This window comes from Artemia sp. Qi Xiang Cuo, chromosome 10, assembly GCF_049724085.1.
Source record: "Artemia sp. Qi Xiang Cuo chromosome 10, ASM4972408v1, whole genome shotgun sequence".
Classification (NCBI taxonomy): Eukaryota; Metazoa; Arthropoda; class Branchiopoda; order Anostraca; family Artemiidae; genus Artemia; species Artemia sp. Qi Xiang Cuo.
In genome coordinates, this window is record NC_142803.1 from 20,285,810 (window position 1) to 20,301,007 (window position 15,198).

General features: G+C 33.7%; 1 protein-coding gene across 1 annotated transcript in view; it reads right to left on the reverse strand.

Moving 5' to 3' along the window:
* LOC148947563 (deoxynucleoside kinase-like) overlaps window positions 1-5,578 on the reverse strand; it is a 26,033-nt gene extending 20,455 nt beyond the window's left edge. The window contains exons 1-2 of the mRNA XM_089095936.1: window positions 5,324-5,578; window positions 1,609-1,630 (exon numbers count right to left, since the gene is read on the reverse strand). Coding sequence (XP_088952062.1) covers window positions 1,609-1,630; window positions 5,324-5,518 — 217 coding nt within the window. The 5' untranslated portion in view covers window positions 5,519-5,578. The remainder of the gene's footprint in view (window positions 1-1,608; window positions 1,631-5,323) is intronic.
* Between the last annotated feature and the right edge of the window lie 9,620 nt (window positions 5,579-15,198).

A 15,198-nucleotide genomic window follows, 5' to 3' on the forward strand; every position in this document is an offset into this window, starting at 1 on the left:
AAAATCCAGGGGGGGGGGTTATGACCCCCCCCCCCCCGTAACTTCTGTCCAGCTCATAAAAACTTAACAAAATTGAATATAAACATATTTTCGATGCGTTTCTTAAAACAAAATTTAACCCCCCCCCCATCCCGAAAAAAAATCCTTGATACGACCCTAATATATATATATATATATATATATATATATATATATATATATATATATATATACATATATATATATATATTGCTACTAGGGAAGAAATGCTAAATAATCAACATAACTCTGAAATAATTCTAAACTGAATGTGTCATCATTAAAAGTCAGAAAAGATATAACCCAATTCTATTTAACAATATAATCAAAACAGATAGCCCTACAAAAGTTTCCAAAGTTGACTTCATTCAGCCTTCTATTTAGTTGAGTCTCCATTTTTAATAAATATTCTAAACTTAGAATTAATTTTTTTTTTTACAATAATGACAACTTAAAATAAGCCTAATTCTTTGCCCAGTCTAACTGTTGCCCCAATTTCCTGAGGAAATTGTACTTGAAAATTCAAAGGTCTGCCAGTCTGACCAAATTGTTTATCTCAGCATTCCCATTGGAAATACTATTTTTCACACTCGTCATCTCCTAACAGAACACACTAAATGCCGAACATCAGCTTCATATGCTTCCATAGCCTTTCGAGGGGAATAAAGGTATTATATTTCCATTTTGTATTTATTGGTGAATGAAAACCATAGTCTCTAATAAGCTTCGTTTTAATCACTATTATCTGTCCACCCTATACAACACTGCTGCTCTCGCCCACATTCTCTATACTGCTTGCTTCTAGAAGGTTCTTACACATGCTGATAAATTGATAATCCATAGCACTTTCTTCTGCTTTGCAAAATACTTATCGAGATATTCAATCTGCAGACATGCAGTTCATTAATTAGATTTGATATAGCATATCCTACATTAGCTGTTGCTAAATTTATAGAAAAAATCAACCAAAAGATTTCAAACCATGCTAGGAATCAACTCCATTTACACTAGTTACATTTATACATTTGTGCATTATCACAGTTCTTTTTCTTCACTTTTGTTACAAGTACCTGTGTTTTTCTTTATTTCGTTTTTTTTTGTGTTTATTGAATTGCCTATTGTGCTAGTAAGTATAGTGCTTTTTTTTTTGTTTTTTTGTAGTGCTCTGTCATTTTTGTTGTATAAAGATGGATGTCCAACAAATAATAATAATAATAATTTGCGTTTACATATCTTTAGTACTGAACTTTCTCTTGAAGGAGAAAAACACCCACAGGCCCAGCATATGGAGGACGAGTTTGATAATACATGAGAAAGGCAATTTTTATGTCATTAATTTTTCCACACTTGGAAATATGAGGAGGGAGAATTTACCTCTCAAAATTATTCAGAGGAGCTCCTGAAAAAAGTAGCAACAAAAAAAAACCTGCAGAAACAGAACTGAAAGGGACCTTAGAAATAGAATATGATAACAGGCCTGATGTTCAAGAAACTGTACTTTATGTATTAAATGTAAAAAAAAAAACAATTGTTCTCAAACAAAAGTAAAGAGCAAAGCTATGTCTTGAGCATAGCAAAAAAAAAACTAACAGCATTTATAATGAACAACTAACTAAAAGTATAAAAGAAACGGATATTAGACTTAATAAAAAAATGAAACCAATAATGAACTTATAATGTACCAAGAATAAAACATTCAACCCAAACTTAAATGAACAGAAATAACTAGAAATATGAACTGGGAAGTCGTCCTTGTTGCATCCCAATTATAAGGCGAGTGTCATTCACGCTTTACTGGAAGCAATATATATCTTAAGTAATTTCAAAACAAAATAAAAAAAATGGATGTTTTGTCGATTAAAAACTAAGGCTGTACCTAAAGTAAAGAATGTTATTGGGTTTCAGCTCCCTTAACCTCCCCTCCCCCAAAGGCTAAAATATAACCATAAAAAAACTAGAAAAATGAAAAAAACACATTTTGATTTGTTTTGTTAAAGTTTTTTGTAACTCGCCTTGAAAAAAACATAGCCCCTCTCTTGAAAAAAAATCCTAGATATGGTCCTATAAAAGCTAAACTGTTTAAAAGGCATAATATTTTCAATAAAATACAGTTTAGAATTTTTAAAACGAAAAAAAGGGAAAAAAGCATTATTTTTCCCATTTTTTTGTCAAAATACATTAAAAATGTTGAGATATGATCTGGAATAAATAAATAATATACACATTAGAAAAACAATTCTATGTCTAAATTATTCATTATTGGTCTATTTCATTTTAAAATGTAGAGCAATGGTGCCTAAATTACATTTTGAAAATAAATAGTTTTAATTTTTGAAGAAATCAACTATATTCTTTGAAGTGTTGCAATGATAAATTCATTCAGCTCTTTTATGTATCTTAAAGAAATATGTTTGGAATGAATGGAACTTTAGTGTATATCAGCCTCGTCAAACAAGATTAATATTCTAAAATATAATCACATTAATTTTGAGACCTTTTGTTAATCTATTTATTACTCAATGTTATGATGATAAAAGAGAAATTGCTTTAAATATACATTGCTTTCAGTAAAGCACAAATGGCACTTGCCATATGATTGGGGTGCAAGGAGGACAACTTCCCTCTTTATATATCTAGTAATTTATGTTTGTTTTAAGTATGAGGTGAATATCAGTTTTATTTTTGGTACATTTGAAGTTCCTTATTGGTTTCACTTTTTATTAAGTCTAACATCTGTTTCTTCTAACTTTAGTATCTGTATTTTTAAACTATAATAGGGGTGCAAAGGGGGACAACTTCTCAGCTATTATATCTATTAATTTCTGTTTGTTTTGAGTTAATTATCACTTTTATATTTGGAACATAACTTCACAATTGGTCTCATTTCTTATAAAATCTAGTATTCTTTTTTAATTTTAGTCCATTGGTCATTATAATTTCTGTTAGTTCTTTTTGTTCTGCTAGAGATATAGCTTTGCCCTTTACTTTTGTTTTAAAAAAAAATGTGTGTTTTTTATTAAATATCTATTCGTTTTTAATTCATTTCTGTAAAAATGAAAAAAAGAAAGAAAGCAGAAGACCTAAAAAAAATGTCTTGAAGATAACAATTGAGTAATTTATGATTTTATTTAAAGGCCCTAATTGAATGAGCAATTAATATTGATCTGTCACTAGGGGGACCAAATAAAAAAAAAAAAACCTGAATCTATGCAATAAGCAAGTCTTCAAATAAACATTTTGTTAATTGCCTTGTAAGCAAAGAGTAAATGAATAAAATCTTTTGGTATTTTTTGACATTTATATTTTGGGATGCTTTTACCCTAAGAAGTATTAAAACATCCACTTTGTACTTTTCTTTTTTGCAGACTTGTCAACAGACTAGATTAAATTCTGATTAATTCCTCCTCAGTCTAATGAGTACTATATGGTCTTTGAATGGTCACAGTAAGCAAATTTCTTGGTGTTAAAACATTCCAAATTTCATTCTCCTTTAAAAAAAACTTGAAATTATAGTTAACAGCTTTTTGCATAAAACTTGTAGAATAATCAAAATCGTCATTAAAAGCAAGAAAAACCAACAGATGAATATAGTACATATTTTTAAGCCCTTTTAATTTCAACACAAGATGCTAAATAATATGGTTAATTAGAATAAAATAAATTGAAACTTAACCTACTTTACATTAGAATTGAAATTTGCCAGTAATTTTCATCCAGCAAAACTTTTGTTATAATGTGCATATTACCTCTATTAGGCTTGTGGATGAAATGACATAGGCTAATTTGTATCCACCCAGTTTTTTTCAACTGTAGTTAATACATACAAGATTCCATATCTGAGAAAGTAAAAGGTGAATATTCTCAATTCCTTTTTGTATGTCTTCTCCAGATATACTAATTGATTCACTTGCAAATGCACCCCCACACCTTACTGATGGTTCCATATGCAGCCCTATTAACATACTTCTTTGTTACATCAATGCAGTCATACCTTCTAGCTCTTATATTAAACTTGTTATCATTCTATTTGGTGATTTATCTCTTATGTGACTGAGTTTGTAATTTACCAAAATATTAGTTGAAATGATTTTTTAAATTTTGTCATAATAGAAGAAATCAAGATAATCTAATTAGCCTAATAAAAATCCCTTGTAAAATACAATGTAAGAACTTCATTGCTGGAGTGTTATTTTCAGTTTTTAGATTTTCCATGGGCTATCAGGGGGGGGGGATAATTTGTCAGCATAGATTAAAAAAGTGGTCTCTTTTTTTACAAGCAATTGAAAAGAAAAAACTAGATTATAATGGCTTATTAAAGCAGCATTCACAAACGCCTCTAGCTAGAATCCCATGTCTAGCCATAATCCAATGTCTAGGCAACAACTGTTCACATGTTAAACTTGGTGCTTAGCTAAAACTACAAATTTAGTGTCAAATTGTCATTTCTAGCCAATCAACAGATTTTATGCAGGCAAAACTTTCAAATATTATATAATCTGTATTTTTACTGTCACAAGCTAATGGATGAGATAAGCAAAACAATTGCCTTAGTGTGCTTCATTATTATGTCTGGTGTTGTATATTTGCCTAAATTGAAAAAAAAATTAATAAGAAAACTAAAATTAAATTTCAGTTTACAAATGTAAACAAAAATGATGAAAATAGTGGAACTTGACACATTCTGATTGGATGTAATCAAAAATCCTAAACAATCTGTTCTAGAGTCTAGAACTTAATGTCTAGCCAAGTGCCTTGTCTAGCTAAGCACCAAATTTTACTTGTGAATGTCATTGCCTAGACATTGGATTCTGGCTAGACACATGTCTAGGCATGGGATTCTAGCTAGACATGGGATTCTAGCTAGACATGCTTGTGAACACTGCTTATCCAAATTACAATAATTACATGTTGCATTTATGCATCCAGAACGTTATTATGTCTTCAAAAACCACTGTAAAATTCTCTCTACCTTCACACTTCACTTTTGCACACCGCATGTGCTCAGCTAAGTAAGTTGATAAATGTTGGACAAAGGCTATATAAAAGAGTGGGTATAATGCACAAGTACCAAACCAACTTCCATGTAGTTATTAAGACTATGGATCCATTCCTGTGAGTCTTATTAAGGCTACCTAAAGTAAATACTTCCCAAGACCAACAGATGCCCCAATCTAGAATTTTACAAAGACAGGGATCAAGGAATCTTTCCTTGTGGGGCATCTCAAAACACATAGGCTAAAGGCCCCTAGTCTAACATAAAATCTTTTGATTAGCCTAGGCATGGATTGTCTGAGAGAGAACTTACAAGTAAATTAAATCCTTTAAAATTCCTCCACTTGTCAACAGGTTCTGCCAATGTTTCAACGTCTTTGAACTGAGAAAAGTAATTTAGAAAGGATGTTTTCCCACTTCCTATATTTCCTTCAACAAGGACTGTATATGGCTTGTCTCCTTTTCCTTCTTGTAAAGCGCTTAGTACATTGCTACTATTGGGACTCATCACAAACCTACTTTTTTCTTGAATACCAAATAAAAATGAACACTTCTCTGGAAAGCCGACTTTTTCCCGCTTTTTCTGTAAATTTTTAAATTTATTGCTAAATAATGCCATCTAACCACGAAAAATCAAAAAAGAATAGCAAGCGGACCACAGACAAAATGTGTGTAGTATGTACCAATCAATTTGGTGCTTTTGCTCGTCCATCCTCAGTTTCTCAGGCTTCTAGAACGCATCAACATTATCAAACATAGCCAAAAGGCTCATGGATACCTTTTTATTAACATTGTAAGATAGGACAAATAGACAAACGTATCATATATTTTTTTGTTGTCTGTGGTTCGGACGATAAGAAAATCATCATAAGGTCTCTTTTATTAAGAAAGCTTTGTTCCTCACTATCTATGTTTTGTTAAGAAATGGTGGTAACTTTAGTTAAACAAAGAGAAATAAGCAAATTTTTTTGTTCCGTTGAGGAATAGCTTCTTCCCTTATCAATCCTTAACTTGGTGGGACAGGGAATGGATTATCCCCGAATAAAGCGATAAAAGTCAGCCTATTCCTTTTTAATTGACTAAAGTTAACATAATTCCTTAATAAAACATAGAAAGTGAGAAATGAACTGGAATAAAGCCTTATTAATAAAAAAGGCCTATAAAGGTAGACAAAGAGTAGAGGCAAGATTTTGCGAAATTTCGCCGTTAATCAGGAGTCCTGCTAAATTTTCAATTTTGAAATTATGGTCGCAATAAGGGAGTTAAGCACTATAGTGGCCAACTACCGTTTGTTATAATTTCCTAGAAAAAAAGATTAAGGCAAAGCAATAGACAAAACTGTGGAAAATAAGACCATGACTTAAATTTCTAAAAATTAGTGTGACCCCTGGCTCACGGCAGGGCTATTTAAGATCCGTCTACTACACTTTTTTTTATATCTCTTTAAGACAGAGAACCAATAAAAGTTCTAAGCCCCTTCTTCTATTAAGTCTATTCAGGCAAGGGTTAGTCGTAGTCACACATAGAGATCTCCGTTCCCATGAAGCATTGTATCTGGGACCGAGTCTTACCAAAGACTTGTACGTTCACTCAGGCTTCGTATGAATAAAGAAGTCTCAGATAAGGTTTGGTCCAAGAGACATCGCTTTACCCGAACAGAGAAACCTGGAGCCTAGGTGGGACCAGTGCCGTCATGTATAGGGGGAGGGACCCCCCCCCACTGTTATTGGTCACTCGGAAAAAAAAGTCAGTAAAATCGTGGCGCTTCACACCACGATATTTCCGACGCCCCTAAAATTCTTTGTTCGGTTCTAGACCCCGAAGCCGCGCCGAAAATCGGTAGCACGCCGCCGAAAAAAAACGGCGGCGCGCCACCGAGCTTGCATCAGCGCGCTGACGCCGCCGCTGATTATATCGGCGGCGGCGTCACTAATCCACCACTGTTTTTTTTTTCTCTTTTTTGGTTATAGCGAGCAACCTCTGGGCGTCAACCGTCATCCTGGCTAATCTGTTTCTTAAAGACAAATACTGTCACCTTGGGCTCGCCATGTATATCGGTTCGTAGGAAGGAGAAGAAGAAATTTTTCTTGAAACAAAAATTATACATTCCACTTCAAAATTTCGTTTATGTTTCTTACTGATTTTTTGGTTGAAAAGAAATAGATAAAAGAACCATAAGCACTTAAGGATGTTGTTAAAGGCAGCACAATCAAGCTGTCTAAGTAAAGAACAATGTTGGCACAAGGGCTTATTTTTTTTTTATTTTATTTTTTTTTATTTTTTTCCATACCAGGGCAATTCGTATCGAAGGAGTTGTCGTAGAAACTTAAAAAAGGGCTCATTCGATCGGAAATTGGAATAACTAGTGCCCTTTCTAATAGTCAAAAGTGATTGGAAGGCAGCTAACACCACGTCCACGCCCATTGTTTCCCCAAACACATTCAATCAAAATTTTAAGATAGCCATTTTGTTCAGTGTAACTGATTTCCAGACAGAAAATATGTTTTTTGAGGAGGCTACTCCCCCACAACCCTTAGGGCAAGGGTTTTGTAGTTATGCCCTGGAGGTATATAAGAACGATGTTGGCACAATGAATTATTTATTATTTTTTCCTTTAGACCAGGGCACTTCATATCGAAGAAGTTGTCGTAGAAACTTCAAAAAGGGCTCATTCAATTGGAGATTGGAGTGGCTTGTGCCCTTTTTAATAGTCGAAAACGATTGGAAGGCAACTATCACCCCTTCCAAGCCCACCATTTCTCGAAACACATACAATCAAAATTTTGAAATAGCCATTTTGTTTAACGTAATTGAAAGTTCTGGAAATTAGGTCTTAGAGGCTGACAGCCACCCTCACAGCCCTTAGGTTAAGGGTTGTAATTTATGCCCTGGGGGCATATAAGGTATTTATAGAACGTGTTGTCGTAGAAACTCAAAAAGGGATCATTAGTTTGGAAATCGAAAAGTCTAGTGCCCTTTTTAATAATCGAAAGTGATTGGAAGGCTTGACATTTTTATAGTAGAGATCGATGTGGGTGTAATTTATTATTCTTTTGTTGGGGTTGTATAGACCGGGGTACTTTGTATCGAAGGAGTTGACGTAGGAACTTCAAAAAGGGTTCATTCGACTGAAAACAGAAAGGGCTGATGTCCCTTTTAATAGTCAAAAGTGATTGGAGGGAAACTAATCCCCCACCCACGCCCATCCTTCCATTTGCCTTTATGTTTAAAAAGTAAATGTTGCCTTAAGATTCAATCAAAATGCACTGTGTTTATGCTAATTCCCATTAAGGCATCTCAGCAATATCTTAAGAACGACTGAGGGAATTATGTTCAAACTTTCAGGGCTTCTTCTGCTCTTAAAATTTGACCAAATCAAAATAGAGTAAGTTTATCCAAGCTATCAAAGAAAGTAAACAAATTTTTTTGCGGATGTTATCAAGTTTTCCATTTCAGGTTAACTAGAGGAGGTATGAAACTAAATTAAACACTATTATTTGTGTCCAGATTTTTATAAGGGTCTATGTTGTTAAATTTTGCTGAAAATTCTTTTCCAACATACAAATAGCAGGCCAAACTATAAAAAAACGAAAAAGATTTAAAGTATGATTTTCTTTTTCCCTGAAAAGACTATCTCAATGTAAAACGAACAGAAATTAATTACAAACACTGTTTCCAAAAAATAAGTTTTTTCAAAGAAAAGTAAAAAACTCTATTAAACCAAAAATAAGCAAAATTAAAGTCAAATAATTTACCAAGCGTGAAACTACCACAAATCAGCATCGATAAATAAATGAAACCCAAAACGAACAGAAATTACAATAAATAACCGAGTCAAACTCAAAACGAGCAGAAATTAACGTAAGTTGGGAGCAAAATCCCTATGTTTTCCCAAGGCCAGAACATAATTTGTACTTCACTGACAAATATACAAATGAATATGCATTGTTAGTTTATTATACATATACTGATATTTAGCAATCAAAATGTTTAAATTGTTTGATTTATTAAAGTTGTAAAACTAAGAACATTTATATTTTTTCAGTAAAGTTCAAATTATGTTCTGTCCTTGGGAAGGCATAGGGGTTTTGAGCCCAGCTTATGTTAATTTCTGCTCGTTTTGAGTTTGACTCAGTTATTTATTGTTATTTTTGTTCGTTTTGGGTTTCATTTATTTATCGATGCTGATTTGCAGTAGTTTCCCGCTTGGTAGATTATCTAGAGCTAGTATAGAAATATATCTATAGAAATGAATTACATTTTTTTGCACAGTTAGCAGAGCACACTGAAGTTGATGTAGCCTTAAACTTTGACTTGAAACGTTATATATTGACCACTTCTTTCAGAAGAGAATTTCGGAGGGTTATTCCGTGTTGATAAGAAAAGAGGGTAAAGGTGCAGTTTAGTTCCTCCTGTAGTGTAGGGCGCAGGAGCCCTATGGTGAAGGTGCAAGTTTGTTCTCCCTTATAAAACAACTTATTTCAGCAGATACAAAGAAGAAGCCCATTTGCGGCATTCTGTGGGACCCCAAGGTCCAATACTAGTATCAGATCCCGCGAGTGGCAGTCTATGGTCGTCAAGTTCTGGCTGTACCGGCCACATGTGCCCCAGCTAAACGGCTTCTTAGCACGACAGGACTGATAGTGACTGCAAAAAGATCAATGGCTCCAGGCAGAGTGACATCAATTGTAACTGAAGTGATGTAACCGCTGATTTAAAATCGTTGGTGTTGTTAAGCCATGGCATCTGATTTGTATACAGTGTTTTTTCGATGTTGTTATTTGTTTTTTTTTTTCACTTCCTTTTCGTATGTATTTTATGAACAGGATATGTTTAAAATTCAAACTTTGAAAGTTATACACACATTATCCTAAATCATTAACAAGAAGGAAATGACTAAAAACGGGATTTTATAGGAACAATGCGATGTGAAACATAAACACAACATAGGTTTCCCTGGGTCTAGTGGCTAAAAATGAGAATTCTACTTGGTCTGATGCACGGTGAACATAAACACTCTCCGCACGGAACAAAAAATTCCTGTTTTGTCATATTGTTCTTGTATGTTTTTAGCCAACCATTTAAACATCCTTACTAAAATCGAGGTTGAACGTGCTTGGTGAAGTGGAATTTTTATTATTATTTTTAATTAGAAAAATCGGCGCGCCGTGGCGTGCCGCCGGTCTAGAATCGGCGGCGTGCCGCCAAAAAAATTTCTACTGAATCACACATTCGCCACCGTTATTTCGGCGTGGCGCGGCTTCGGGGACTATTCGGTTCAATAAAGACCATGAAGATACTGACATGTCATCTACATAAATTTCGAACTTGATCGGTAAACGCAGCAGTCTTAACAACGCCTGCCGTGATTTTACAGATGGTGACACAACTTTCCATTTGGTTAAATAATCAGCAATAAAATAGTGAGATGATATGTATCGAAATCTAAATCTCGGTTGGTAAATGCAGCTGTTTTACCGACTCATGCAGTGATTTTACGCATTGTATTCGAGCGGACTTTATGCTAATTATTAATAAAAAAACAGTCGGTAAAAAGACGAGCCAGTCGGTAAAATCTCTTGCCCCCCCCCCAACATTTTGGCTAGTAACGATACTTGGTGACTATGAATACGACTAAGCCTCAAGCAAATACTCTTTGGCATTTTTTAGAGGAATGACAAAAAAATCAGCTAATAGAAACAGCGTTTTTCATGGGCTGAGTTGAAAAGGAGTGTTTTCATGTTTTCACAGGAGATTAGTTTTCAATTATGTCCGTAAAGCACCAAATGAGAACAGGGCTTAACTAAAAAAAATTGTTTGGCATATAGCGTCCAATGGAGAAAACAATATTATTCTATGTTGTGCTTTTTGATTTGTTGCAAAAAAGTTTTTAATGATTTATTGTTACACCATAATATGTACTATTTTCAAGTTTTAATTTTACAATGAGAATTTTCTAATCTCCTAATCTAATCCTTCGTGGTTCGGCTACACTAGAAAACGGTCCTCCAGTCAGTAATCCAATATTTTTAGTTATTCTACAACAACTGATTCAGTATGTTTTCCCCTGGAGATAAAAAATAAATATAAACGTATTTACGAATACCTTTTACAAGAGACATACACAATTTTGTCGTTTTCTTAACTAGAGAAATAGTCTAGCTAAAAAATTTTCTATCCTTCTTTCATACTCATTCAAACTTGTTTCTTTCTGGGAGAAAATATCTCTAATAGTGAAAAAGGTATTAGGAAGCTTTCCCATTTCAAATGTTCTGCCAATGTTCTTCAAATGGCATAGCATTGAAGCAAACAGCACTTTAAACTGTAAGGCCAAAAAAGGTCTAAATCATCTTACCTGTATGATTTTTAACACAAAATGCAACACAAACATTTTAATTTTCGTACAAAAAGCTTTTTCAGAAAAAAAGGTAGACATGAATAATGCTTACACCAAAATAGTTTCGACTTTAAGGTCTAAGGATCCAAATTAGCATTCAGACTATTCCAAGTGGACACCATCCCTCCGGGTGAAAAAGAAATAATGTCAGTCAAATGACGTAAAATAATGAGTCAAATACTCGATGATGAAAATGAAAAATTTAAGCTAATTTCGTCTCTTATGTCATCGCAGATACCAATTGAATTGGTTTCTTCTTAATTGACAATCACGCAGATTTTTTAAAATTAACTCGAAAATTTAGAATTTCAATTGCTGAATTGACGTTTAAACCTAACTGGTATTTTCCATTAAACTCTGATTTGAGAGCTGTACTTTAAAAAAATCTGATTTGCCGTGCAACGATGGAATCATGGTTTAGATATGTAGATAATGTCAAGTAGATTAAAATTCTAGAATCTATTCGCTAATATGACATTAATTAGGCCAACAGTAATCTATGCGCATCTATACAGAAAGAGCCTATATTTAGCTTTAAAAAATCCTTAATCTTTAAAATCTTTAATCTTTAAATCTTTAATCTTAAAAAGTATTAATCAATTTGTTACTACCTCAAATCCTCTTCCTATGAAGCGGCATCTATAATGAAATTCAGGAACTGTGCTCAACAAGCACAACTAAGGCTTAATCTCAGACAAAAAGGATTAGCCAAAAATATCAAAAGAAGAAGAAGAGCAATTTTAAAATTTCACAGATTACACAATGTAAAATTACAAAAGGCAATTTTAAGAAAAAGTAATTTTAGAATTTTAGAATTTTAAAAATATGTTTAGCAGGTCACGAGACTGGCATGCTAATTTTTTAGTCTCGTATATTTACACGGTTATGCTGCAGTAATATGATGATGAAAAACACTTCAAGAGATTTATTAATTTTTTTAATTGAAAACTGTATTTTGGCTTCAGATGTCCAGTAGAACGGTTAAAAATAGTCGGCTTCAAAACTGGGATAATTTAATTCTAAAGAAAGAAAATGTTTCTAATTGTTTCAAGATAAAACCACTTTTAAGTCAAACTCGTAGGCTAGAATTCTGATAATCTGTTGTAGCTAGAGTTCAATTTTTATAATTTTTTCTTTTGCTCAACAGATGCGTACAAATGTAAGTAAAAAACTCTACAAAACTAAATTGAACCCAGGCCAGAAGAGTAGGAGAGGGGTAGGAGGATGCTGGCGTATTTGAATAGAAGTGAGTGGAATATACGCTCACATTTTGTAGTGAAAATGACTAAAGTTGACCCTATCAGAGATTTCAGGAATATTTGTACATGTACACTGTCTTTGTTGGAATAAAACAGTTTTTGGCTTTGTATACGGTTTGTTTATAAAAAAAAAACTGTATCAGTGATACGCCTTTAAAGGCTTAACAGAGTTAACAAAAACAAATAAACTGAAATAATAACAAAATGAAGAGAAAGAGATAAATACATGAGAACCACATGGAAATTACAAAAACATTTTAACGGTTTTGACAAGGGGTAGGGGAGACCTCAAAGCTAACTCTCTTTGCCCATACCTAAATGATGCTAATTATTAGTTGAAGACATTCAACTTTTTCTTAAGATGCATTGGTAAACTCATCTCAACATATTTTGAGACAAATTGGCGTTTAATTTCTCAAAAAGCGCTAAACAGGTGACCTGAATGAGTTGAAGAGATGAAGCCATGATCGAAATCCTGAAACAAATTGGAATGGGGGAATGTCTGGACTGGAAACTCCCTTTATACGGTCCTAAATAGAGACAGGCACTCGCTTTTCAAATCCTAGTTTCTTCAATACATTTTTTAATTGGTTGCTCTGTGAAAAAAAATTTGCAGAGATTTCAGAAATTCATATTTGGGCTGATTTCTAAGAGTTTAATACACCTAGCTCAACTAATTTTTCTAAAGCACTACAAAACAAGCGATCAGAAAATTATTATTTATCCTAAACTTATATAAGAATCAGTGCGTAAAACTAAGGCAATTACCTTCCATAGACAGTCCGAGTACAATTGTCATTGTCTTTGATAGTATAGACATCTTTGCTTTGCATGTTTTTTATATCCTTTTCATTAAATTCCCTGTAAAACAACAAAAGTATTTTAAAAATAATCAAAGCAGTAGCTTAAAAAAATGCGTTTTTCAACACTCCACCTAAAGACTATGGGCAACTTCCAAGAGTGGAAATTGGTGCTAGTGTCGACAAAAAAGTCAGCACAGCCATCTAGCATTTGGCTTTTCTTGGAATTGTTTCAGTCAAAGATCAAGTCAAAATCAGTGGTGGGTAGAATCAGTATGGTTATAAGAGTCTGATATCAATTACCGACTAAAACACAAGCACGAAGGTTGGAAAAAAAAAATCCAAGAAACACCAAACGCTAGATGGTGGCGGTGATTTTTTTTTTATCGAAAGTACTTCCAGCTTCTAATCTTGTAAGTTACCCATGCTCTTTGACCCCATCTAGAATATTTCAATATCATCGCACCCAAAATCAGTATGTCTTCCACATTTTCCCAGAAAATTAGCTATTTTACTATTAATGTCCAGGCTACATTATACTAACAGTTGTGGTTAAAATCAAAATTATGCATGACTGCCGCATCGATTATGCATCATGTTCGTAATTTTTGGATTTGAACAACGTTCAACTTTCAATCATATGACGGACCAATCAGAGAGAGAGAGAAAGAGAGAGAGAGAGAGAGAGAGAGATCGAAGCATAATTTTTAGAAGCTAGAAAAGATGGAAGCTTAAAAAGTTTCCTAACTGCAGATGGATCAAACGAAACTTACAAAGACACAGTAATAGTAGACAAAACTTGGAGGGAAATGTCGTATGATGTGAATCCGACTTAAGTCTCCTAGTACATCTTTTTCCACTGGTTAAATTTGCAAAGACTTATTTACTTTAAAGAGATAAGGGGAGACCACCCTTGCTTGGGACACATATTGCATTAGTTCTTTTGGCTCAAAAAGTGTAAGCTATGACGTAGTCGTTTGTAGCAAAGCAGAGACAAAGCAATGAAGGACTAAAGCCCTGTCTTCATTATGGCTTTTTCAGGCGAAGACGGTTCGGTAAAAACAGTTTTTGCTAATTACGCAACATATTTTTCTGAAAAAAGCTACTTCAAATGCGCCTGATTTCCCTTTTTGAGCCATAAAAAGTAGTAGTGGTGACCGAGCCTGCCTTGAAACGTAAAAAAGCACGGGCGACTTTGCCTGAAAGAGCCATAATGAAGACACGGCCTAAGCAATACATATACATTTTAGCTAACAAAAAAGCTTGCAGAACGACAGGGAACAAAAAAAAAACGTGTTGTATACTCTTTTGCGAGGACAAAACAATATTTCACCCTTGAAAAAACGCAAAACGCAAAATTCCACCCTAAAAGCAAAATTACAAGTTTTCTTACTCTCCTCCCCCCCCCCCCCAAAAAAAAGAGAAAGATTCTCAAATCAATACCCCAGTCATAAGACAAAAGCAGGATATACCCTCTAGAGATGCTTGGAAACGAGCTGGACTCTGATTGTAAAAGTACTCCGTAAAAATATTGCCTTCATCTGCCCTTCATATAACTTCACATAATTGACAAAGTCTTAGAGACATTACCAGTTGTATAAAATAATTTACAAATAACTGATACCATTAAAACTCAAAGTACCGAGAAAATATTAAAAAGAAAAACATTGCTTTTGGGTGGCTTATGTTTTGTTTAAAATTCCAAAATTTCTTTTTGAGTTTTTCTTTCTAC